This window comes from Acanthochromis polyacanthus, chromosome 1, assembly GCF_021347895.1.
Source record: "Acanthochromis polyacanthus isolate Apoly-LR-REF ecotype Palm Island chromosome 1, KAUST_Apoly_ChrSc, whole genome shotgun sequence".
Taxonomy (NCBI): Eukaryota; Metazoa; Chordata; class Actinopteri; family Pomacentridae; genus Acanthochromis; species Acanthochromis polyacanthus.
The window spans coordinates 16,358,850-16,386,005 of NC_067113.1; the positions used below are offsets into that span (position 1 = coordinate 16,358,850).

Here is a 27,156-nt window from a genome sequence, read left to right on the forward strand (position 1 = left end):
GACTGACAGTGACTCATTTATTATTTATCTTGTTTACAAGAATCTCACGGATGATGACATATAAATATCACAACATTATAAAGTACATTAATGATGCATATTTACTAACTATATAGTATATTCAGTTATCACACCTTGAAAAACCAGTGCAGCACTGGATTAAAAGAAAAAACATGGACAATTCAAAAACATTCGTAGTTAGAAGTGTGCTAAAAATATTAACTCAAAACTGTGGGTGACACAGCTGGTGTTGTGGTATCATCAACACTTAATATCCTTTAAAGCCCCCTCTTTCTATTTCGTATTAAGTTGTATTTAACATCAACCCCAAAAAAGCATTCATAATATAAAAACAACAACATACAGTGGTTTGAATTCAGCCCTGATATGAAAATACGTTTATGTGTAACTTTTATGAAGCAGTTTCTGTCATCTGGACAGTGCACAGTCTGGGTTGTGTCCCAGATCAGCGAGGTGCACAGCAAACTCTGAGTGCCAGTCTCTGTTGAAAACTGCCCTGAGCTGGCTGTGCAGGGTTTGATTCTGCAGTGCAGGGTGAAGAGCATGCTGGGAAATCACTAGACCCACTCCAGCTGTGGTCATAAAGTAGTCCCCTGACCAGTTGGAGGTACCTGGGAGTCAACACATATCTGGTTAATGATTAACTCAACCAACTAAACATTTTAAATACCTATTTACTACCTTTAACTCAAGAGTAAATGTATAGAAATATGAACCGCTGCTCACCAATGTAGGCTACTTCATCAGTCACCATGTATTTATTATGGTTGACTCTGGAATATGGAATATCAGACTGGTTTCCCACAGGCACAATGTACAATTTCTAAAAAATATATTAAAAAAAGAATTAATTACGCAAAACTGACATAAATTTTAGATGTTCAGCTGATGCATTTTACTCCATGTGGTGTCTTACTATCTGGATGTTGATATGGCGCTGAGCAAAGTCCATTGAGGCCAGAGACTGAAGGAAAGGCAGCATGGCCGGATCGGAGTCTCGCCCGCAGCTGATCAGCATCCTGATCTTCACCTTCTTCTCAAATGCCACCGTCCTGATGGCATCATCAATGACAGACCAGTATCTGCTCAATGAAAGGAAACATTCTAAAGTGAGGAGGTCCAATAAAACACGCTTTATAGGTGGAAACATAATGGAGGGTTGGGGTCACCTCTGAGGCTTGCCAAAGCGTGTGGTGGGGAAATACTCCATGACAGCTACATCGACAAAGTGTTGAGCCTCTGAGATGGCGGAGAGAATCGCCTCCAGGTCCTGAGTCCTCGATGGAGGACAGAACGACGGTGGAGAACCCTGAGGAGAAGCAAGAATAACAAAACAATAGGAAAATATGATCAAAAAGTTGCTTGAATTCCTGATCCATGTGTTGCCAATAAGATCATTCACAGAGATTTTTTGGATTCGATTCAGTTGTTATTACTCCAGTAAGGAACGCGGCAGAGTTATGTGACGATCGGCACGTTTGTCCGTCTGTTAGTCTGCATGTTTGTCTGTTAGCAACATTACTCAAAAACAGATTTGGATGAAATTTTCAGGGAAGGTCAGAAATGTCACAAAGACCAACTGATTAGATATTGGCAGTGATGTGGCTCATAATCTGGATTTAAGATTTCTGTATCACTGTGAGATAGCGGCATGGCGCACTGTAACTATGATAACAAGAAAAGCATTCAAAGAGTGCAGTACTCAGGCTGCTTAGTTGTTGCATCAATTCCAATGAATAAGTCCCGATTAGTCCGCAGTGGTGGATTTGTAGTGAATCCAGGCTATAAGCCGCATCACTGCCAAAATCTAATCGCTTGGTCCTTGTGTCTTTTCAGACCTTCCCTGAAAATTGCATCCAAATCTGTTTTTCAGATTTTGAGTAAGGTTGCGAACAGACAGACAGACGAACGTACACCGATCGTCACATTACTCCGCCGCGTTCCTTGGTCTAGTAATAATATTGTCAGATCTTAACCTTAATGCCTAAGCTGATGAGGTGAATTTGCATAATCAAATACTTTAAATTATATTATAATATATCTAAACTATATTCTACATATTATATTAACAATAACATTGTTATAAACATAACTTTAATATGTTAATAATAATGTCAATTTTCATACATGATAATATTGTAGAGTGTGAACATTCATGTTTAAATTAGTCAGGTATTTTCTTAGTGTATAGACTATTGTAAGATCTTAACATTACTATTTGAATTATTAAACAAATTAGCCTAATCAACAGTACCTTAGAACCCTAACCTAATAAATACATACAATACAAATCACATTTGTATTTTCTGTAATGTTGTGGGATCTTGACCTTATTATTAAAACTTTTAAGGTACATTTGTAACAACAATCATACTGTATTTCTTTACCGGAAAGCTCTTTGGCTCACTGACGATTAAAATGTGCTACATAAATAATGGTAATGTGATTTGACATGACTTTTAAGGTTTTATTCCTTAATATTTATTGTATTTAATATTACTATCATATTCAATTTTGCATTATTATTCTAATTATTATTATTACTTTTTTTTTTTACTTTATCTTAATTGTTGCTATGTTGTTTTCTGGTTATCCTGCTTTTGTCCTGTCTGTCCAAGCACTTAGCAAACTCTTGTTTTTAAAAGTGCCATACAAGTAAAGTTATTATTATTATAAAGTTAACATAAACCCTGGATTTTCTGTTTAATGATTGTTGTGACTAAAATGACACACTGTGTGGTCCTTTCTCTGGAAATGCAAACAATAACCCTTTATCCATCTCAATAAGAGCTTCCAAGGAAAGAGGAAGTGAAACTTTAGGAACTCACTGAGAGGTACAGGCTGGTGGAGACGTTGTCCTCTTTGACCAGCAGGGGGTGCTCTTTGTTAATATCAGTCTCATACTTTGCAGGCCAGGGCTGAGGCAGGGAGCTGTTGGATTGTCCCATCTCCCAGTAGGACTGGAAGATCTTATGAAGGTCCTTCGCCAGACTGGAACAGTTGTACACCACCACCCCCAGTTCCTTCACCTACAGTCAAGAGTGAATTATGAAATACCTTAGTGGTGTTTTGAAGCTGAAAATAAGGCCCTGTTTTGTATTGTATTTGTATAATCGATGGTTTCACCTGTGTTAGAGCCCTCCAGTCCATGTTGGCACTTCCAATAAACACGTGTTGTCTGTCCACGATCCAGAACTTGCTGTGGAGGACGCCTTTTGTTAGGCGCCCAAAGTTCACCTTCCTCACCTGAACTCCTGAGACAAACAGAAAACAGATTTAGGGGAAGCTAGTGTGAAAGTGCTCTACAGATCAAAACAATGTGAACAGAAGAGTCACTTCCAAACCTTTCTGCTTTAAGATCTCCAGATCGGTGGAGTTTGTCCTGACTGTGGGAACACTGGTCACCACTCGGACAGACACATTCCTGGATGGCAAATCTTCAAGTTCCTTCAGGATGTCTCTGCCCTGCCAAGGACAGACGGACTCGGTTAAAGACATTCTTTCAATAAGGCTGTATATTTAATTACAGGCAACATATTCATCATTTTTGCATTTTCAGCTCACTCACAGGGACGTCAGAGGAAGAGTTAATGTTGATGTCTTCTCCAGTTAACGTCCAGTAGAAAGACACCACATCCACTTGGTGCGTTGCCATGGAGATAAGATCTTTCCAGGCTTCCACCAGTGGGATCCCGAGCGTTACATTGGCTTTAAATTTCATATGTTGAGGAATGCTCTCCACAAGGGTCATACTGGGGGATAAAACAAAGACATCCGCTGAGGGAATTCTTTGAAGAGCCAACTGGGGGAAAAAAAGTCCTGAGAAGCTAATCTGGAATCATTAAGTCAATAGATGTGGATGTGGAAGTTCAGTGGGTTTACAAGCCAGTTCATCATGGCATTATTTTTTTCATTTTTAAAGTATCTTGTATAGTTAAAGAGGAAACGTGCAGTTTAATGTCACGGTATTTAACATCAATTTATCAGATGTATAATAGAAACCTGGTCGAGGAATCATAAATCAATGTATGATTATGCGTCAGTTTCATGAAGGAAATCTTGTCAGGTTAAATGAATGTAGGTTTAATTTGAACTTTGAGCATCAAACACTCAAATACATGAACTTTTCAACACCAATTTGTGCTTTTATGGCTCCAATTTAGGGTGGAAATGCCTTTATTTTTGTACAGGAAATACAGTATTCAGGCACAACTTGCAAACATTGCAGCAGTTTTCAAAAATACTTTCTAAATACCAAAGGGGATGTGGGTGTAAAGATATCTTTCCGCTGATCAAATATTTGAAGACAAGAATGGAATGCAGCCACTTTCTGACCCCATCATGAGTTCTATGGGATTCCTACCTGCACTGGTCAATAGAGAAGTTACTCCCACCAGCGTCTTGTGGAAGTGTCTCATGATCTTTGCGTTCTGGCGGTCTCTCCAGCACGGCGATGGCAAGCAGAACCCCGAGGACTGTCAGACAGCCCAAAACCACGGCTAATGCTACACAGCTGGTCGACCTCTAACAAATGTTGGCAGGAAAACATTTTTTGTAAGAATCTCACGAAACAGAGCGAACAGTTCGGTTAATGTTTGACGCAGTCTTACCCTTTTGTTTGAAGCGTAGTTGTCATGAAGGCTGGCATACATAGAGCTCATATTTCCCCTTTTGAGAATCTATTAAAGAGCAAAAGCGGGATATTTTTGTCCCGGATGGAAAATAAACAAGCGCGAGATCCTTCAGCTCTGACCACACTCATTTTGTAGCTGAAATGGTTGAAATACCAGAATGTGTTTGTTTCAAAGTAATGAAAGGGAAAGCGACTTACACGAAGCAGATGCACCTACTTTTCTTCTAGTCAGAATTTGTTTTTTCCCCTTGCAGCTTTCAGACGAAACTGAGCTGAAGTGATAACTGTGCTGCTGAATATATCAGAGCACAGTTCCTGTTTTTACTTTCATTTCTGGTTGTGAGGCATGTGTTTGCCCAGGAGATAAAAGGGGGGAAAAGTGCAGTGAGAAAAAAATAGATGACAAAAAAAAAAAAAAAAAAAAAATCAACAGGTTTGCTCATTAAATTTATTTGAAAAAAAATCTGGAATCATCATCTATAAACATACACAAATACCAAACATAAATACCAGCTAACAAATTACAACCAAATCATGTGGGGTGAGAAGGAGGGGGAAACAGAAACTGAATATCAAAAAAGGGACACAAATTTGATACACAAGATTTAACTTAAGCTCTCCGACGTTGTATAACTTTGTGTGAATAAAGCAAAGGGGAAAACACTATCCCATAGAAGATGAACAGCAGCAGTTGGTTAAGAAAGAAACATTCAATTTTTGCTTGAGCTTGTAAACAACCACTTTAACTTGGCTGCATGAAATAGCATCCCACACAGCTATGTGGCACTTGTAGATACTTCCCAGTTACAATCACACGTACAATCTGGACCGGGAAGAGGAGAACAAATAAACTTGCTGGTGTTCTGGGTCGCCTTTTTCCCCCTGCTTCAGTATAAGATGCTTACAATCTTTAATAGGAGAGTAAAAGCTTTCAGCTTGCAGCATTTCAGGTTGTCGGGACAATGTTGTACTACCGTAGTGCAAAAAGACAAGATTGAAGAGGTAATTTATGGACATAAAGATATCTTCAAACATTTATACACTCATCTACAGAATGTCACCAACTAATAATCATGAAGATTTACAGCGTCACACAATCTAATGTCAACGTAAAAGCTAAAATTACATTACTTCTCCTGTCATGTGAGGAATCCACAGAAGTGAAATTGTGACTCAATAGACCAAGGAAATTTCAAACTCTTACCACAGTGCTCTGAAAGCTCTTAGTGTGTAGAATAACAACCATGTGGAAGTTAGGTGTGGTGTGATGAGCTCAGTACAAACACAGATAAAGGAGGCTTATTCCTGTTTAGCTGTTTCATGATTGTCTTTGGCCAAACCTTCGAAGCTAATTGCGCTATTCAGGCATGGAAAACAACAACCCAAAGCGGAGGTTTTAAGCTTCCAACTGTGCTCGATGCAGTAAAAACAACAGAGGGAGGGGCCAGGAATGATTGGAAAGTTGTGCCACTTGACTTTGTGACTGTGAGGTGGCTAAACTGTGAAGTGAGCCCCTCCTTCTATTCACGTCGCACATTCCTGAAGGATAAGAGGAAAAACAGGTAGTGTCCATCTACTGAGGGGAGAAATGTTACCAGAGCAGGGACACACAAACTCGGCTTGTAGCAACTGTGCAATATAACAATAACTAGTCTGGAATTAGAGGCCACTAGCTCTCTCCCAAAGTCATGTTGTGTCAGCTACAAAACACTATAGTGTCTCACGAAAGAGCCCTAATAAATACTTTTTACAGTCTTCTATAAATCTGGTCCACAAAGAAGAAAGTGGCAAACAAAGACAAACAACATGGGAAAAAAAATATATAAAGAAATGCAATGGGGCTACTGAGGATACGAGTTCACAGTAAACCAACATCTGGAAGCTATAACTGCAGGTCACTCTACTCTCAGAACAAATATCAATGAACCTCCAAAATCTGATTTGTCACAAATATTTCATGTATTTAAAGATTTCCCTGAGATGATTATGCTCAGGCTAAACCAAATAATTACAATGAGATTTTTAAAATCAGCTGTGCTGGTCATATCATTGGCAAATAATGAGAACACAGAATCAAGTATAGCTTTGTAGCCCTGAAGTGAAGGTGAGATTCACTGAAATATTACAGTACTTCCTTAAATCATCACCTCGCATGTAGGGCTCCCACTCCAGCGTGTTTTAAGGGCGATTAGTGCAAGCTTGACTGCGTATTTACACAACCACGTAGGTGTGTAGTGCTCACAGTGCAGTAGTGTGTATATTTGGATGTGCAGTCTCACTTCTCCCCCCGTTTGTTTCATTTCACAATCGTCCAACACCTGGCTTTGTGGAGTTATAGCAGAAGTTCAGCGCTGGTGTGTCGGTGCGAGATCTCAGACTAAATATCCCTCTCTGAGATCGTCTGGGGTCACAGCTGCTCTCCTGATGCTCTCGCTGGGCCTCGGGCCTCCGCCACGCTTGGTAACAGAGTGAACTGTTCTCCAGTCTCGTGAGGAAGCAGGTCTAGAGGACCGAGCTCTAGACGAAGAGGAGGAGGAGGCCGCAGTGGCTGAGGTTTTGGTAGCTTCAGGCTGCCCACTGGGTTCCATGACTGTGTTAATGACTGAATTTATAAAAGAACAGACAAGAAATCAGCTACTAGCTAATATCTTTACAATAAAAATCATTTAAATATACATTGCCTGTGAAGCGTTGGAGTAACTCACCCTCAAGTTGTCTCTGAACTCTCCTTAGTTCTTTCAAGATAGCTGTGATTTCCTGAAATACAGACGCTTGGCTTAGCTCAAACAAACAGCATTAACCTGCATACATTCAGCTTGAAAGTGACCAAAAAACATCACTAACCTTGTTGGAAGTTTTGACAACAGGGACATCATTATCAGAATTAACCCTCGCCTCTATTTCCTCCCAGATATCCACCCTGTCCTGGAACAGTACCCTGCATGTACAACACCAAGGGCAGTGGTGAATTCAGTGTTCTTCAAAAAGGGGAACAAGCTTCACTTTTGTGTCCAAAGCGCTGCTATTAACGCTGGTAACTTAGTAAAGTAAATCAAATTAAAGCAGGCTTGATATCTTGTTACTATTAAATAAGCACCAGAAAAAAGAGCAACATAAAGCTACATCACAATGGAAACTGTTTTCATGTGTGTTCAATCTACTGAGAGGATTAGATCTCTCTCCTCTCCGTCTCATACGTTCAGTCAGACTAACTGTCTGTGAGCTGACTCATTACGTTGCACTAATTAAATAAGATTACATGCTTAGTGCGGTCTGGTTGTCAGACAGAATCAATAAAGTTTTCATAAAAGACAGATTAAGCTGGGGAAGGAGGGGCATAAGTGTATTTGATGTCTGCTTGCTTAACGTCTTACTTAATTTTGTCGGCAAGTTGCTCCGTGTTTTCTCTGATGGCAACAATGACCTGAGACACTGGATTCAGCATCAAATTATCCACGACAGCCTGGAGGAAAAATACAACACTTTGAAATGATCCACCCTCACAGAAGTTTGAAAAACGAGGCCAAGCAGCACATAGTGTCCAACCTCGTCTCTGCTTCGAGCTTGTTGCCTGGAGTTACGTTCAAGGTCACTTAGGCTCTGGTCGGGTGTCCTCGTAGGTGCAGAGCTTGGTGGGACTCTCTGGTAGTGTAATCCAGCCTCTGGAATATGCTGAAGCAGCTGAAACGCAATCAGATTTCAGAAATTAGTCACAGAGTTTGGAAACTCAACTTGCGATAGAGATGTTTAATGTTAAACTTAAGTGACAGCAGAACCAGAAAAATGTACAATTTATGCAAGTATTTTGTGCTATATATCAGTTAATACTACAGTTTATATATGAGTAAGTAAGAGTATTTCAATGACCAGCCCCCAAGCAAATTTGAATATCTCACTGTGTCCCTGCAGCAAAAAGTAAATTTGATCCCTCAGCTAGACTGAAGAATGTACATGATTGTAACATGATTTCCACTCCATTAGGATTTTCCTAAACACCAAAAGGGTTGAAAGAGTGATAGCATTCGAGTGTCTTTAAAGAGTTTGTTCTTTTTCACCCTGAACACAAAAATCCACATCCAGACTTTGGGGTGCACATTTTGATCAAGGGACTGTAAAACTTTTATTTTTGCCTTCCAGTGATTTGTCAATAGTAAATAGAACAAAAAAGCCTAATTGTGACATACAGTGGTGGATAAACGTTTTCAGACACCCCGTACATTTGCATGTATATTACAATAAGAAGACTCTTAGGTCTTCATGTGCAATTTATTTTAGTCCAATCACAGCCATAATACTAAACAAATCCTAAAAAAGCCATTAAAAACCTAAAATTGATTGGTTCCATAAAAATAAGACATTTTGAGTATTGGGTCATTTTGGAAGAATTTAGTTTTGTTAGTTTTTCTTGTAAACAATAAACAAAAAAAAATCTCATTTGTATTTGTTTGTGTCTGTCTAATGCAGCCATGCATTTTGAAACACAAAAAAGACTTTTCCACAAATAATTCATGACAATATTTGAGATTATGTAAAATTTTAAGGGTGGCTGAAAACGTTTTTCCACCACTGTATATTGCAGCTAAAAGTGTGGATTAAATCATGCAGATACTGCTGTAACGCAGTACCTCAATTGACATATATGTAATTGTATTCAAAATAAACTTCTGTTCAGATGTTTGATGTACCTGTTCATGAGCGGTCACTGTGGAGACAGGTGCACTGCCCTCCCCCCCAAGGTTTTGTGGATCACCATCACCTGCTACATCATGAATCTCTCTGGCCAAGATTGCCAAGTCTTTGGCTAGATCTTGACTCAACCTATCAGGGAGGGAGTATGTTATAAGAAAAAGAAACAAACATTTTCTGCTGAATGCACAAGTAATATTTCTTATATTAGTGCTCTATAACACTACAGAACAAACTCACAGAAACACCCCTGCCAATATCGATACCTCTTTTACAGGAAATCAGAGACACAGTACATCAAAATAGGGTTCCACTGCAGTATTTCAACCAAGTCAAAACTGAACTGTCAAATTAGTATCTTATTTATTAAGGTACTGGCTTCCTCGTCACACGAGTCTAAATAAAAATATACTGCAAATAAATGCTCAAGACTGAAACCACCATTTTTATCAGTGAGGCAACATAAAAACACAGCTTTAAATTGTGGAAAAACCAAAGCACCTACACTAGAAAATCTGCAATATTTCTTACCGTGCAATCTCAGCACTGTGAGAGGACCAATTTTGGAAGGCCTCTCCTTCGTGGTTCTCCTCTTCAGAATCTCTGTTTCGAGATTTCGGACGCATGGCAACCACCGGCTGTGATCGAGGCTGATGACGGGGGCTAAAAGAAGCTGGGGAAGTTTGGGAGCGTTTGTGTTTAGGAGTGCTCTGGTTTGAGTCGTACTCCTCATCTGAGGTAGAGGTATAGTCAGAGCCTTTCTGTCGTCTCCTAGAGCCTTGGTGTCGTGAGTTGGTTTGAGTTACGGAAGGTGAGGATAGAAAAGTTGGGAAAAGAGGAGAGAAAACAAGATGCCATGAAAGGATACTGCCAAGAAAAAACACCAAGTATTTCCAGTGGAGTCACCAAAACATTTCCCAAAACAAGAGACAGAAAATATGCTGTGGAAGCCCTCATCTCCATATTTCTGACTCATTTACTGCTTTTTTAAGGTTCAAAATCCCTCATAAATGGAAATGAGCACTCAACTTCCACAGTACAGTATCAGTAGGAACAGATAAGGACCAGTTAGCTTAAAAAAACCCATCAATGTAATGTGAGACATATTATGCTGAATAAAGACCCAGTATGGTAATATCCTCATAGTCACAATATCCTCAAAGCATGATTACACATTAAAACAGGATTATAATCACCACAATCTGTGTGAGTACACTGTGCAGATGAAAGAAACTGTTTAAAGCATTTTCGCCATTAATGTGACAGATGTTAGTCCAAGCCCAGAGTAAGTTCCCTTCCCAACAAACAGCTTTGGGTTTATAAAATAAAGCTGCTGAAATACAGAACTGAGTCATTTCCTGACAGACAGTATAATAACTGACTAATTTTTCAAACCAGTTTGCCACTGCTGGACAAAATTTGTCTTTCTTTTCTACAATGTAGGACTGACTAAAGTTGTTTAGAGCAGTCAATATTTAACTCTGTTAAACAGGTATATAATACATGTTTCTCTGATACTCACTTGCTGTGCTGCTGGCGTATTTGGCACTGCTGGAGCGTACACGAGTGATTGGGGTTTTGGCGAGCGGTGCTTTCTGTGGCCTTTCTACAGGCTTTGGCCCCGAAGCAGAGGCCCTTCGAGAAGAGCTGCCGCCTAACTCTGTGCTGCGGTTGGAAAATCCTGTGCTCCTGCCGGTCCACTGCGGGGTGGATGAGGCCTCGGTGTCACTGGGTGTGTTGAATGAGCTGGTCCGCTTGCGAGGCATGGCCAGCATATCCAGCCTGGAAAGTTTCTTGGCTTCCTGAGGCTGCTTAGGTGGGGCGTTGCCTGCCTCCTGGGACAGTCTGTCTGTCTCTGTGCCCTCGTTGTCTGAGGCCTCTCCCAGGCGAGCCCGACGGAGCATGGAGGCCCTGGTAGGTCTTGGAGCTGACAGGCTGTTGGCACGACTCAGGGCCTGGGATGCTCTGGAGCTCTTGCCGTCCTCCTTCTGAAGGGGCACGGTGTACTTCCTGCGCGTTTGGTGGTTGTTAGACTCCTGATCAGAGTAAGGTAAACTCTGAGGGTCATCGCTGAGGTCTGTGGAGCCACATTTCCCCACACTGCGTCTCAGTCCAACGGGCCTCCTGACAGACTCAGTCTTGTTCCTGCTGTCCGCTCCCAGAGGACGGTGCTTTTCTGATGATGTGGACTGATGATTTGAGTCCTGACTAGCTGTGCTAGCTGAAGACCTTTCTCTATGGAAGCCACTACCAGATGGTTTTTTCGTCATTGTGTTTGGCTTGGTCTTATTGCTTTGCTGGCTGACTGTGCTAGAGGTATCCACATCAGACTCCCCAGAAAGAGAGTCCATAACAGGAGATGGAGAGGGCCCTGATTGTCCTGCTTGGAGTTTAGCTTCTAGAACAGCCAGGACATTCTCTGTCTCTTTGAGGTAAGAATGAGTATCCTGACTGTTGGATCCCTGAAATAATTCAGGGGCTAGGTCTCTTTGTGCAGGCTGGCTTGAGATGTTGGGCAGTCTGGGATTGCTGGGCCGCTCCTTGGTGAAGCTCTCCTGTCTGATTAATGGGGAAACGGAGCCCTCCTTTAGCTCTGGACTCCGTGTCCCCTGGCCCAGTACAGGAGTAGATACAGTGAGTTTTAATTTTCCAAAGTCCTGACTGCCTTTCTGTTTAGTCAGAGTGGCTGTTGAGAAAGTTTTGGTCACATGTTTCCTTTCAACCTTCGGAGTGCTGGTTTTTGAGCCTCCTCGCTCTGGTTTAGACACCTCATCTTCCGACCCGATGTAGAAAGATGTGGACTTAGCTGGGGCTTTGGGCTTCTCCTCAGTTTGCTTGTCTTCCCCGTCTGACAGCGGCCTTCTCCTCTGCTCAATGATGGATCCATCATCAGATTTGCTGGCATCACTCAGACTGTCAGGCTCTACATCATCCTGCACTGTTAACCTGTGAATGCTGTCTTGGGAGCTGGGCGCCACCAAGCTCTGGTCTCCGACATCGAACGTTGAATGCGGGTCATAGTGAACATGAATGCTGGGAGTTGGAATGTCACTCTTCTCCCCCAGTGGTACCTGTGGCAGGACGCGTCGAGCTTTGGAACCGTCGGCGTCTGTGCTGTCGTGGTTTCGGCTGAGCGTGGCCTTGTGGATGATCGTGGCTCGTGCTGAAGTGGAACAGTTTTAATGCATATTAACCACACATACTGAAAGTGAATATCATTCATATTCATCAGGGTGTCTCATTATCATTTCAAATAGACCAATGTCTCGTCAGGTGGCTTACCCCCTCCTGACAGTTCCATCTGGGAGGGGATGTCAAAGAGGCCAGACGAAGGGCCAGAGTCTGTGTAGCTGTCTGCCAAGCTGGCCCAGCAAGACATCCACTTAGGAGCCCCCTGCAACACAGCACCTGCTGGCTGAACCTGCACAAGGAAAATACAGCTTATTCAGTACCTTTAAAGGCAGAAACCAAAACCTTTTGAAAAAAATGCACAGTTGACAGATTCTATAATTTACTTAGTTAAAGGTCCCATATTGTTTCCCTTTTCAGCAAATGAATCACAGTCTCACATGTATCCAAAGCATGTCTTTTAGATTTTAGCTCAAAATACTTCAAAAAAAAAAAATAAATGAATCATTTTAACACAACTGTATAATGCTTGGTTTTTGGGCTGTTCTGACAAAAAAATGAAGGAACTGCTGCTGTTCACGCCCCCTTCGAGAATAATGCACTGGAAGGTTAGTTAGGTATTACTGGGAGGCTAACTAGTTGTGTGGGAGGCTTGAAGAATTGCACAAGTGAGTGTTTTAACATCTTAACAGCTTTCACTTTACACCTCCAAGTTTATAACGACCACAAAACACAATGGAAATGGATTTTCACAGTATGGGACCTTTAACTGAACTCAACAAAAAACTGGAAAATTTTTCTCAAGACTATGTGTAGTACAACTGCTATACAAACAAACATAGATTTTGTTCTTTAAATTTGGTTAGACAGAAAAGCCACAACAATGATGAACCCAAAACCTGTGAGGAAAGAAGAAGCAAATCAATAAATCAAAGAAGAGACACCAAAGAAGAGAGAAAACACCGAGAAGTAAAATCAAGAGAGCCAGGCATGCTGATTTGTGCATTTAGACATTTATGGCTTAATGGCCCGACATACTCATTAATTGTCTTTAGAATTGATGTTAAAATTTAAAAATGACTCATCCATTCATCAATCCCACTCTGAGCAGGAAGGTTTACCTTTACCAGACCCTGTCCCTGTTCTGGAGATGGTCTCACCTCCCCACAGCTACTCTGCCTATGCTCCTCCCTGCCCTGAACAATAACAGGCCTAAATGCTGATGGTGTTTCTGCTTCACTCAGGTTCGTTCGCTCAGGACTCTCAACAACACCAAACACCTGTCAGGAACAAAGCATTGCAAGGGGATAAGTACAAGGATTGAGCAAGTGGGACTGCTAATGTCCATGGCTTATTCTGACCAGGACTTCATTCTAAGAAACAGAGGCGAATGGTGTACAGCAAAGCCAGATTGTTTCTTTTAAGCAACATGCTTTGATTTTTAGCCATGAGAAATTTTCTTTAGAAGAAAAATAAATTCGATGGAACAACTTGCCTGGTCAATCTTGCTTCTTGCCTCCTCCAGTTCTTTATCTGGAACATCTGCTTCTATAGTGTAGGTTCCGGCGTCACTCAGACTGTCCTCCTCCTCATTTCTTGATCCACGATGAGGACTCTTGACCTCCACAGTTTGAGAGGAAAGAGGCATGACCGGGGCCTTGAGGGGAACAGGCTGGTGGACAGGGGAGGAGGTTTTGGGTTGGTAATTTCCATCAGATCGAGGGGGGCTAGTAGTACTCTGGTCAGACTGTGATACTGTCACTGTCTCTTTTTTAGCTGCTCTAGAGGCACTAGAACTATTTTTATCCCAGCTAGCAGATAAGTTCTGCTTTGCTTGTTTGAGAAATTCTGCAGTAAATTCCTGGGCGAGTTTAGACCTCCGGCCCACGCTGCTGAAGGGTCTTGTAGACGCAGAGGAGGAAGAGCGGGAAGAAAAGCCTGTGCTGATTCGATCATCTGTCTTTTCTCTTCGTAGAGAGCCAGCTCTCTGGGGTACTGTGGGAGCTGGGTCCTTGAGGGGGATTGTGTATCGTTGGGTTGGGGGAGTTGTGGTGGGTGGAGGTGGAACTTTTCTCTCCACAGTTGGGCTTGTGCTCTTCTTTGGCTTCTCCTGCTGGAACCTATGGCCGGAGGGCTCTGGTGGGCTAGTGTTATTGGTGAAGGACTGGGAGCGCTTCTTTCTTGGGTTATCATCAAAGAATTCAATGACAAACGCCTGGTGGGGCTCAGCCTTGTCAAGACTGGAAAGAGACTGAGACTCTGGTGGCGAGCAGGAAAAAGGTTCCTCAGAGTCAGGGGAGGTAAAGCGTTGTGGTTCGGAATTTCTCAGGGCTTGTGGAGAACCCTGGGATGCATTCTGGGGTTCTGATTGGAGAAAATCTTTTCCACTGATTGACAGATGTCCTGAATCACTGTGAGAGCCATCTTCATGGTGGTGTGCTGATGGTGGAAAGACAACAAGTTAGCTTGCCAGTTAGCACGCTGTTCAAACAAAAGCTTTGCAAACATAAAAAGATAAAAAGAAACTGTATCAGGCACTTACACTTGGTGTTCATCGGAAGCGACGGGTCACTGTTTGTGCTGTACAAGTCTTCACCTTGTGATTTCCTCCTTATCATACTAGCGTTGCTTTGGACCAGCCAATCAGCAACTTTGTTTTCTGCTGACAGCACCTCAGTAGGTGTGGTAGCCACCTCTACTGGAGAGTGCTTACGCTGCTGGCGGAAAGAAAACTTGGTCACATGGTCCTTTATCTTCATTTTACCTGGTGTGCAATCATCAAATTCAATGGTAAAGGAGGCATGGCTTTGGACTACGGGGGGTGTGGGGGTGGAAGGGACACACTGAGAGGGATCTGGGGTGTCCTTTGTTGGAATCTCATGAACCTGCGACTCGAGTTTCTTGGTAGGTCGCTGTTGGAACTCCTTTGTTGGGATCTCGAAGTAGCTGGGCTCCCGGCGATAGGAGAAGATGGACTTGGCCTGACTGTCTGACAGAGAACCGTTGACCTCATATCTGGGCACATCTTTAGCAGGCTCTGTTATCAACAAAGCGGGGAGATGACAATAAATACACATATACACAAGGAGTTTTAGTGATGGCAATACGTAATCCTCTCACTGTATTAACTGAAAATAAAGAAAAAATGCAACAATTACAGCTTTGCAACTCAAATTTAGAAGAACTCAGAACTAAGGAATCGATTGGGATGTCATTGATAAATAATTCCTGAAAATAGGAGCCACAAATAACATCAGCGTTCCAGCTGTTAGGCTGCTAAAACAAATCCTCCAGCTGGTCTTTGGATGCCAGTTGGATGTGGCCAAATATCACTTTAGGAGCTCAGACTCCAGTGGAGGGTAGCTGAGCGGGAATAATCTGTTTCAGTCTGGGCAACATGAGGAGAACAATCACCATTCCTCCCCCCATCCAGGAGCTTAGAGGGTAATAATCCATCACGAGGCAGACAGGCACTGCCCACTGGCCTGGCATGGTATGGCCTGGCTAAGAGTCCACAACTGGCAGCCAGAGACCTGCCTTGGGCTTAACACCATCCATCTCTCAGTGACCCACAACGAGCATCACATAGCAGTGCCACAAAAAGCTTGTCATGACAAATTAAATCTAATTCGCAGATGTGGGAATATCCAACACAAATAAAGCGCAAAGAACTCCATAGCACAAAATATATTTTCCTTTAAAGTTATACACACTTCAGCATAAATAGAGTTCAGTCAGTGGATTGCTCATTTGTATAAAAATATAAGATGCATTCACTAACCTGGAGATTCCTGCTCTGGCAGTTTTCCACCTCTGCTCTGTTTTTTGTTGGCTGGGTCCTCATCCTCCCCCACCAGGACGGTTGGCCATACAGAGGAGTAGGCTTGGAAATCGGAGAATCTGTGGCAGCTAGCAGACAAACGCACAAACACAGGCATGAACACAGACCCACACAGATCATCAGGCACATAATATACTCGAGCACAGGGAGGAATGGAAGGAACAGAGTCCGAGCCAGGGAAAAGACTGAATTTATACCGGCTCCTGTATTTATGAGCCAATAAGTTTATGTTAGTCACATGACAAAACAATGTTGTGTCTGAGTTTGCTGTTGCAACTACCAAATGTTACACAACAGCTGAGGTCAGAAGGACACACTATTAGACTGCTAGCAGCCGCTGGGTTTTTCACAGTCCCACACATTCCCATGACACAGAGAGAGTAGAAAGGGCAAAATTGTGATACCAACTGTATCACACAAACCACCAAACATAATCCTCCTCTTATGAGGACAACACAGCTAATCCTAATCTTAAAAAAAAAACAAAAAAAACATACACAGCAGGATATAGGATAAGCAGGGCATCTAAAGTGAGGCTTCCAGTGGACATTCCCACTCATTGTTGACTCCTATAGATATACTCCCTTTATATTTACAACCAGAGGAATCAAAGCTCAGTTTGCTGATGTTTCTGAGCTGGTGTTTTATCAGATCTGTCATATAGCCTGTCATGCCCGTCCACACATGCCATCCAGCCTATACCGCACTAATCAGATAATCTAGATCCTGCTCTTTGGCCCGATGGATCGGATAAACAAGCTCTTTGGATTGTAATATGGCTACACAATCCTAAGCATCAGCAGCACTTGACCACTGTTGCCTTGGACACACACAATAAGACATCAACACAGTGACAGGAGGAGCAGAAGGCCTCGTTACCAATTCTTTTCCACTTACTCAACCCTCCCATTTTAGTCCTAGCAGACACGGGTGAGTGCCACAGCTAAAGGACACTGAGCACTGCATTAAGTTATGCCAAGTTAGTTATTTTACAAATGAGCAAAGGCAACTAAAAGCACATAAAAGTCCTGATGTTTTACTGTCTTCTCTTGTAATGATTTGATTCAATTTTATTTCTTGTTCTGTGTACGTGGGCACATAGAGAGCTGTGAGTCCTAAAAGTATGCGGATTATTTTTCTACCTTAGTTATTTCTCTGAACTTGGACAAGTCGTAACATGGGCAATCACTTAAAAAAAGCAAGAAGCATTAGGGCATTTTAAATCATGTGGTGTTAAGACTGTGAACTGTCAATTTTACACCCATTTTCTAAATACTAAACAGCCCCAGGTCCTGGCAGAGTAAAGCAGGCCTGACTGAGTCACACACTGTACAAGTGAAGTGTCCTGCCCTGCAGACAGCTGGAGGATTGGACTCACTCCACTTCCTGTACAGCTGTGGGAGAAAACAAGCGAGAGCACAGAGAAAAGGATACAGACAGCTCTCTCTCAGCACTCAAGTTAGTGAGAAAATTGTCTCAGGTTTGTGCAAGTAGAAGAAAACACAGACAAAACCTTCAACTCAAAGTAGGCAAAAACACACAACACTACATCAAGGCCTCCATTCAAACAAAGTCTGCCACAGAGAATGTATTTGCATGAAGTCAACAGAGATATGTCAGCTCACTGTGAAGGAAACAGCAGCATTTTTTCCTAAACGTGTTCCTTTAAATACATGAAGTGGAAAAGAACACAGATTGCTATTGTGAGAGGTGGTATCTCTAATTAGTTATCTGCAACATCTAACAATGCCACTTATTGTAAGTGGCTACTCTAACACAAATGTAGCTTTATTTTCTGTAGCATACTGTGAAATATTATCCTTATCTTCTTGCGGCTGTACATTTAGCGAGAGAGTGAGGGGAAGTTTTGTTATCTTATCGGTGGAGTGGCTCACAGCACCACAGAGCTAGCCTACTTTGAATGCAGGCAAAAAGTGCAAAGCAACCAGTAAATATGAGTTTGCAATGACAGGGTTGTTGGATCACTGTGGTAGCTGCAGCCAATATAATCATACTTACCTCCACTTAAGATACATCTTACTGAAAACAGAGCTCACAAAATGTTTCTCAAAGTGCTGCAGTTCAATTATTCAATTGTAAGAAACTCTGAGTAACATCAAGCTACTGATGGAAAAGTTCTACTTTAAGCACCCATTGTAGTTTTCCTTCACAGCTCACATGGCAGAGCAGAAAGCAAAATGAGTGCCAGATCAACAACATCTGGAATAGGTTTTGTCAGTTTGAATAAGCTTCATTCACAAAGTCCTTCCGTTGAACAGCTCCTTGACTGTTCCACTGTTGCCTGTACGGCAAAACATGATTTAGATCTCCCAGCAGAGTGAGCAGGCACGAGAACAACTGGAAATAAAAGCAGTGACAAATTCACTACCAGCTACAATGGCAGAAGTGCCAAGTTGGCTCTAAACAAAACCTCCAAGCCTTTCTAATTCTCCGACAACACGTGTTGAATCATCACCGGTGTGTTTGGCAGCACCCCGCCTCTCGTCAGCGTCAGGCATGGCTGACAGAGATAAGGCTGCTAGACCTTGACTCCTCACCCTTCAGCTTTTCTACGAAGCCCTCGCTCATGTATACTTATTCTGCCAACTCTGGGATGTCAACCTCCATTTCTTTACTGACACTACAGGATTGTAGCGTCAGCCTCTCAGCTCACATGGCATCCTAATCTCACACCAGGGAAGCTCTTAATTAAAGTAGCCACAGCCGCCCTATCAAGGGATCTATGGCCAAAGTCATGCAGCACATGGAGACGAACAGAGAGTTCCTCTTCCTCATGGGAAATTCAAATCCACTTCACTTCAAACAGTTCCTCTCAGGGAACAAGAACAACTAACCTACTACCATTATCATAAACCCTGCTGCCTTCCTGCTGATGCATGTGTCTGCTACTCTGGAGTGTGAGTTGTTTACCTGTGAGTGAGTGGGCTCTACGCTCGGCCCTGTCCTGATGTTTGACATTGGAAAGAGAGTCCTTGCTCTTCTCTGAGCTCTGGAACTGCTGTTTTTCCTTCGCCTTGGCCTCCAGGGCTTTTATACCGAGCTGCAACTGGCTGGTGTATTTCTCATGCTGCACACAGAGACAGGAGGGAAGCAGGATGTGAAAAACCATCTGCCAACAATCAGCACAGATGTAACGTCCTCATACATGTACACTTTAAGGAAGAACATCCAGCAGGGACTTTTCCTTAGCTTAAACTTCTATAACATATTGTTAACAATTACTACTATTTACAAAAACTTCACTTTATTATATTTAATCTATAAAAAATATTCATTTAGCTTATAGAAATGAGTGTAGATGTTTAAATGAGGTGATTTACACCTTTATTTAAATTAAAATGACATAAATAGAACTGATGAATTACAATATACATTATTATTATATGCCTGGTAATTTGTCTGCACGAAGGAAAAAGCTTTTAAATTAGAAATAATAAGCTCATAGAAAACTACGCAACAGTAGGCTACTGTGAAAGGGCACAATCCATCGTGCATCATATTTCACACCTCCAACTGAAGGTTTACATGACAGCTAAGTTTACACCAGCAAGAAGGTAGTTATTTCAGGAAATTAACCTGTTAGAATTGTATGTACTAGTTACTTTTCTCAGCTGTTATCTGTAAAAATACAAGTTTACAAGGTAAAGCTTTTCTTTAGTCATTGTAAATTTAAAGCTTTTGTGTTGTTTGACAGACAAAGAAAGCAAATATTTTAGAGGAAGTTAATAATCATGAAAAGCTCTGGTGACTTGGAATGCAATTATTTTTGAAAAAGCTAAACATACTACATTAAGAGTAAGCTGTTTATCACTATTAGCAGGGATCCATGGCATGCATTAAAGACTAACAGAGAAACAGGCTGCCACTGTTACTTACTTTAAGAGCTTCCTCTGGGACCTTGTGCTGACTCCTCTCCAGGATGTACACGTGAGCATGTGCAAAGGGAGTTAAAGTACACACACATACATTTTTGTAATCCAATGTACAATTGAAATCTTGTTCTTAGCTTTGGGCTGAGGGACACATTAGCAAAGAGACAACATATACAAACTACAAAAATCTGCTACCTTAAGTATGATAAATGTGCAGTTAGTACTCTTACAATGAGTTTTTATCTAGTTTCCACCTTTTCTCTAGAGGAGATCAAAGTGTTTTCTTCTACAAATTCAGATCTTCAGCGAGCCGTTACTTGAAACATGCAAAATCACCAGCTCAATTCTGCTGACGAGGATTTCAAAAGGAGTGTGTATGTTTACCTATTCACCCTCTGGTTATCTAAACTACATTTCACCATTCAGAAGTTTTCTAGTCCGAGGGTCAAAGGGTGCTGGGGCTTTTCTGTTCACAGTTGACCATAATCTAAAACCCCTGACTGCAAAACCGCAGAGGATTAACATGCCGATGGCAGGACGGACCACAGCGGGGAAAGAAAAGTCAATAAATGTGTGAGTGGAACAGCTGCCAACCACTGGCTCATTTCAGTGTGGGCTGCTAAACCCAACTTAAACTGAAGAGCGAAAATACTGAAATACATGAATGATACAAATCTAATCAACATTGAATTTAAGTAAAATTTAAACGACATGTACGGAAAAGGATATCATAACCGAAGCGAATGACATCGGACAGCTTGAGGGTGATGTACGTCTGATCCGGTATCCTCAGATCGTTCACAAATGTCTGCAAAACACAGAGAAAAATGACATGGAGCTCACATCGTTTTCACTGTTCATTAATGACCTCACCGGGGACAGGCTCTTTAATTCCTTGTGGCATGCATCCAGTTTCTGTAAGGTGCTTTGCAATTGGCTCTTTTCCTACTGAAAGTTAATCCAACAGCACATTCAAATTGATGAGATTAGGCTGTTATGCAATTGCAGTCTTAGCTTTTGTGGAATGCCTAATGACAGGTAAAAAACAACATATGCACGACTGGTGGTGTTTGTTGATGATTTTGGTTATCCTCTGCCTCAACTAGCAATTGGTAAAAGAGAGGTTCTAATATTTATCTGTAGATTACTAAATGGAGAGAAACACAAGGACAACACTGTGCAGAAAAGTCACAATCTTCATCTACGCAGACTAAACGAAGGTAATTGAGGAAGGATTTCAGTTACGGGTCCTCGTACTGTTCTGCTCTGATTAGTTTGGCTGCGGTTACCGAGGCCAAAAGAAACATTCTCTGAGAACAATGAATGGTTTCTCCCACTGCTCAACTCTGGATTTCACTGGGATAATGGTGCAATGAAGTGGCAACAGAGCAGCAAAGGGAGAGAGAGAGAGGGAGAGCGGGACAGAACGAATGGGAAGAAAAGGGGGTCCATGCCAGGAGGAAAATCTAGTCGCCTGATTGTCACTGTTCTACCAACCGTCTCTGGCTCTCAGAGATTGTATGTGGTGCTCGGGGAATTGTTGCGGACTCAAGATAAGAGCCTTCAGAGAGCCCACAGGCTTTTTATCACTTTGGCTGAAGCAGGCAGGTAGTCAGGCACTACAGACGGACTTACTCACCCCATTCAGACTCCCCAGGTCCTTCACCATGTGCTCGTCTGTGTTTGTGTCGTAGTTGATCACAGCGTGCTGTTTGTCCACACTGCGAGACTGTGGAGCAAAAGTAAAGCAAAAGTCGGGCTGGAATTAATTCTTGATCATTTGGAGACATCACCTTTGATTCTGTGTAACTGTAAGAGGTACTTCTAGACATTCCAGGAACTGAATGATTAATCGAGAAAACATATGTAGATTGTTTGACAGTAACGGTGAGCTACAGGCCTAAATGTCATGAAATATTGCGATAGATGGTCCTCATCCACTGAACGGTACTCACAGGGCTCAAGTCTTTGTGCACATACCTTCTCTAAAAATATGCTTTCATCAATTAAGTGCAGACTGAGTAAGTGATTCTGACTGACTGACTGACTGACTCTCTCTTCTCTGCTCATTAGCCACGATGGGCCTCTCGGTCACAGAAATCACAAAAACAAAACACGAATGCCAGACTCATTTGTAAAATTAGCGCTGTTTTCCAGGGGACCATTTATAGGCTTGTCATAAACTCTTCCACACCAGCCACTAAAAAAAAAAAAAAGCATTTCGAGGCTGTGTGTACTGCCACTGTTGACCTGTCCACTTTTAGATAACTTCTTATAAATACCATAATGCCTAAAGTGGTGGGTTTATCAATTAGAGCGCCGTCTTGATTGGTTTAACTGTGCAGGCTGCAGAAACACAAAGAGTTCCACATTCCTCAGCTTCACTTTGCCCCCCTTATCAGGCAGAAAATGTGAGCTCTGGCACTAGGAAACAGTAAACAAATTTTACTACACAAGAAAGAAAACGCAGTTGCTATTATTATAGCAGGCACATGGTCTAATTACTGCTCATGGAGATGCAGGCATGGACCAAACACCAGTTGTCACGGAAAGTCCAAACATTAGAGGCAAGGATTTCAAGTGCGCTACATGACAAGACTTCACTTCAATTGAATCTCTGCATTTCACGCCAAACAGGATTCTCACGTTACAGACTTTCCACTGTGATGCGAAGGGAAAAAAATGCACCAAGCTATCCACAGAAAAACCCAAAACATTAAAGGGTCGAAGACAATTTGAGACCCAAGCTGACTGTGTGCCAAGTCAGGAAGCCGTCCTGAGCACTTAAGCTGAGCAATAGAAATGTCTGCATCATTTCAGGCTGGGAGAAGCTGAGGTTTTTCCTGGATCAGGCGACGCCTAAATGTGGACATGAGCAACTTTTCGATCTAAGCGTCTTTTGTGGTTGGCAGGGCTTTTCTGAGCAGAACACGCCAACTAAGGAAAGTATAAACAACTGCAGAGGCAACATTCTTCTCTCACTGGTCTAAGTACAGAGAGAGAGAAGAAAATGTGAAGGAGAATATTACACAAAGACCACAAAGAAATTGTGTTTATAACAGGCAGAGCATGAAAAAACAACATGGTGGAATGCTTCAGCTGGCTTTTAAGTCACTGTGTGATAGGCTGCCTGGGACAACTTTGTGTGTCGGCGCTGTCACCAGGTTACACACTAAAAAATGCACCCAGGCAAAGCATGCAAGGAGCCTCCCACTGGTTTCGAACATGTTTATGTGACTAGCTGTCTTGTCAGACTTCACCATGAAGTGATGCTACATTTCCTGACCATCTCTCACACGTTATTGTGAAGCCCAGTTAGGACTCATGTGACACTCTGCCGGTGTTTGTTGTGTAAACGTGAAGGTCACCGAACCAAGCTCACCTGCAGCATTAGCTCGCAGTCATCCCGGCCGACGAAGATCATCTCCCGTGGCAACCTGTGGCGTGTGCCAGAGCTGCTGACCAGAAACCATGACGTCACACTCATGTTGGGGCCACGAGTCAGGATCTTCTTAGCATCCTGGGAGAGGACAGTTAAGGTCGATCAAAATTCAATACCAGAGCACAATGCAGGCTGCTCTTAAGAGATTATCGAAGGGAAGTTATCATCGCACCTCACTCAGACTTGTTTATACAACCAGTTCCGGTGTCGTGCCAAAAATTGCAATGCGTGATTAACAAATGTCTCCAACAGTCATGACGTGGAAATACTAAGAGTTTTTTATGCCTGTAGTAACAGCAAAGGTGTGTCCTGGAGGAACTGTAAAGTGATTAATAGTGACCAATAAAATGTTTGCAATTTACAGCATAATCAGACCAGGACATTTAGGATGATTATAGGTGATTCAGTAGCATAGTTTAGCTGGGTTTAGGGCTATGTGTGTTTGGGAAATCAAATATCATTGTCCAGATTGTAATTCACAATAAGATATAGAAGGGTTTTATATAAAAAGTAAATAAATTATCTCTTTGAAGTTCCCTCGGGATTAATGAAGTATCTATCTATCTATCTATCTATCTATCTATCTAATTAACATATAAGGCTCATAAATTAAATCAAGTCATTTGATGCATTATTAACATTATTACCACAGTGTAGGAGCTTCAGAAACTTTTTGAAATGTGGAAAAGTAAATGACATGAGCTCAACTGGTCTTTCATCTGTTAAAAACAACTGGATTGGTTATAATTTAGAACACAACGGTGGTACAAATAATCCAGAGACCGTTTCTGGCACAACACCTGTCTGGCTGTCTAATAATTAAACAACGAGTGTGAACACATTTTGTAAACAGGTTTTGGTGTGTCACAAGAGAACACACGTCAGGTTCACAAATGCAGGCTTCATCAATTAAAAACAGCAGGTATAAAGTCCTATTTCAGCGGTGACTGTTTAATTGCTGGGAAACCTGTTGCTGAGGCAGAGTTAGCTAACATAAACTTCTGGAGCAGCTTCCACTTCCTGTTACCTTAGCTAACTAATTATTACCACAAATATTAGTCGCTTTTTAGGTCTTAAATTACAACCTGTCAGTTGTCTCGTTAAGGTTTTGTCCTTTTATAGTTACACCGGCGACCGTTGGGGTGTGAGTGTGTGACGGTGAGGTTGTTTAGCTAACGTCGGTGAGCCTCCGGTTACCGAAAAGAGCTTTCTCCAAGGATTTTCTCATACAACAACTCACCTTTAATGCCTTCTCCGTCTTACTCCTGAGTGTAGCCAGCGTTCAGCGTCCTACAGCGGGGGGGGGAACTCGACGACCGACACGGAGATACAGCAAACACTCCAGGTAAAACAGCGGGCAGGTAAGTAAGGATCACACCCTCTTCTTCCTCCGGGAATGACAATCGGGCGAAACTGCTCTCTCCAGTGCAGACGGTGACGTAGCCTGACAAGTCCGTCAACCGTCCGATTAGAGACGAGACAGCAGAAGGAGGTCTCACTCTGACCGGTTTACTGGTGCAGGAAAATACATCCACGCTGTACAGAAAAGAAAGGCCACGCCCTCTACAGTCTATGGTTTAACACAGCAGGATTAAATATTAGTATAAAATCTAAGTAATTATAATATGTAAGTGATAAGAACAGTACAGACAGTTGAATGAACTGTGGACAAATTTCACAAGATGATCAAAACGGACTAAGATGGAAAAAAGATGAAAGACGAGAAAAATTAAAAACATGAAAGGTAAAATACGCAGTAATATACAAATATTAAGTGTATAGAAGTACAAAATAAAAGTACAGGCTGCTTAGATTATGACATTTTAGCTTACTTTTTAAAAAGTCTTACATTTAAAAAGACTTTGAGTAGACCTACACTAAAAAACAATGCTGTAAAATAAAATAGAATAAACAATAATATTCAAATATTAAATGCATAAAAGTGCAAAATAAAACTAAGGGTTGCTTAGACTATGATTTTTTAGCTTTCTTTTAAAAAGTCTTGCATTTAAAAATAGTTTAAGTAAGCCTACATTATATAACAATACTGTAAAATAAAATAAAATAAAATAAACTGAAAAAACAAGCAAACAAATGCATAAATAAAATGTACTAAAATATATTTAAAAATGCATAATAATTATATATATTGTGTCCCTAAACTAAGTGGAAACCATTTAATTTTACAATCTTATTCTAAAAAGAATAAATTACTATTTAATGTTGAAATTCTGACAATTTTGACCAGTTTTTTTTTTGCTTGATTTTTTTTTACAGTCAGCCTGTAAGTAAATAATGTTTTTCTGTGAATTTATTAGGTATTATATGTAGTTTAACAAAACAAGGGAGAAAAAAAATAACAATTTAAAAGACAATTTTAGGATTCCGACTCCGAGTAAATACTAAAGTACATCAAAATTGTACTGCATTGATAGAGAGCACCTTAGACATTAACGTTTCACCTTTTATCTTTTTTAAATCTAATTTTACAAGATTATATGATGAATATTTGATCTAATTTATTCATATTCTCTCTATAAAAAAGCACCTCTCACAGCAAAATTGAGAGATCTTGGCTTTTTGAGACCTGCAAATACATATATATTTGACAACAACTTTACAATTATGTATACAATGGGGTCAGAATATCTGCTAGAATATTTAAAATCCGCCAACAGAGAGCTGCTATTTTAGTTAAAAAGATGGCATTGCGCATGCGTAAAATTGTGCTTCTGTTTTCACCACCAGGTGAGTCGTAGCTTTAATAGACGATCTATGCTCTCGGACTTTGTTGATCCCACTTTGACGAAATGTTCGTGCTGAGAGTCAAACAGAATCAACGCTTTTCTGCTATGAGGGGGGAAAAACGAAATTATTGACACTGCGAGCCACGACACAAGAAATGCAATCGTTTATGAAATGCATAAAAGTGTACAGATCGAATAAAACACCAGAAAATACATTCATCTCGTGGTCTAAATCAAACTTGGAGTCCACGTTCTGTCTAAACAATTTCTCTTGATTATAATCAAAAGAAACCTCTAGTGATGATAAGTGGCTGAGGATAATCCAGCAGAAATATTTTTAACAGAAGCTTAACACCCGCTAGATGGCGCACTACACTCAGTGGACGAGATGGCTGCTTTTCAGCAAAAACTTGACATTTTGTCATGAGATTCTTTGAGGCTTGATCATAGAAACCACAAAATCACACTGAGTGCCTGTGATTATTGGGTGCAAACAGTCATTCATTCATTCCTTCATTCCTCCCATTCAGTGAGTTAGTAGTAAAGTTGAAAAGTGTAGCAGTGAGAGCCTCCATTCATTTATACTGCTTAGTCTGCATGCTGTGACTGCAAAAGATGGGGTGTAACCTTTAGTAAATCAGAAGTAGTATGCTGAGTTTCCACTGTGGAGGAAGTACTGTCCTTAAGCATCATTTTGTGATAGCCTACTTTTGCTTGAGTATTTCCATTTCCCTCTACATTACACTACATTTCAGGGGCAAATA

The 27,156-nt window shown here is 41.4% G+C and overlaps 2 protein-coding genes across 2 annotated transcripts; both read right to left on the reverse strand.

The window, feature by feature from the left end:
- LOC110952122 (5'-3' exonuclease PLD4) lies at positions 1-4,978 on the reverse strand. Its single transcript, XM_022195503.2, has 11 exons — positions 4,853-4,978; positions 4,632-4,700; positions 4,385-4,545; positions 3,590-3,773; positions 3,366-3,486; positions 3,148-3,275; positions 2,850-3,050; positions 1,191-1,330; positions 938-1,103; positions 748-844; positions 1-632 (listed from the first exon to the last, which is right to left on the reverse strand). The coding sequence occupies exons 2-11, from the start codon at positions 4,680-4,682 to the stop codon at positions 430-432; spliced, it is 1,452 nt and encodes a 483-aa protein (XP_022051195.1). The 5' UTR covers positions 4,683-4,700; positions 4,853-4,978; the 3' UTR covers positions 1-429.
- Positions 4,979-5,094: 116 nt separating this feature from the next.
- Positions 5,095-25,131, reverse strand: cep170ba (centrosomal protein 170Ba). Its single transcript, XM_051953103.1, is given in 19 exon segments — positions 5,095-7,256; positions 7,360-7,411; positions 7,499-7,592; positions 8,029-8,117; positions 8,201-8,335; positions 9,340-9,472; positions 9,872-10,118; positions 10,863-12,503; positions 12,623-12,761; positions 13,965-14,908; positions 15,012-15,506; positions 16,251-16,316; positions 16,319-16,378; positions 19,242-19,398; positions 20,208-20,264; positions 20,931-21,011; positions 21,843-21,932; positions 23,586-23,723; positions 24,886-25,131. Coding segments are annotated over 18 exon segments (4,815 nt in total). The 5' UTR covers positions 23,691-23,723; positions 24,886-25,131; the 3' UTR covers positions 5,095-7,026.
- Positions 25,132-27,156: the final 2,025 nt, after the last annotated feature.

Bases quoted from the DNA above. Each gene is read 5' to 3' on its own strand.
- LOC110952122 (XM_022195503.2), bottom strand. From the start codon at position 4,682: ATGAGCTCTATGTATGCCAGCCTTCATGACAACTACGCTTCAAACAAA. The intron at 3,487-3,589 runs GTGAGTGAGCTG...TGTCCTTGGCAG, and splicing joins ACTCTTCCTCTGACGTCCCT to GGCAGAGACATCCTGAAGGA. The intron at 3,276-3,365 runs GTTTGGAAGTGA...TGTTTGTCTCAG, and splicing joins GGAGATCTTAAAGCAGAAAG to GAGTTCAGGTGAGGAAGGTG.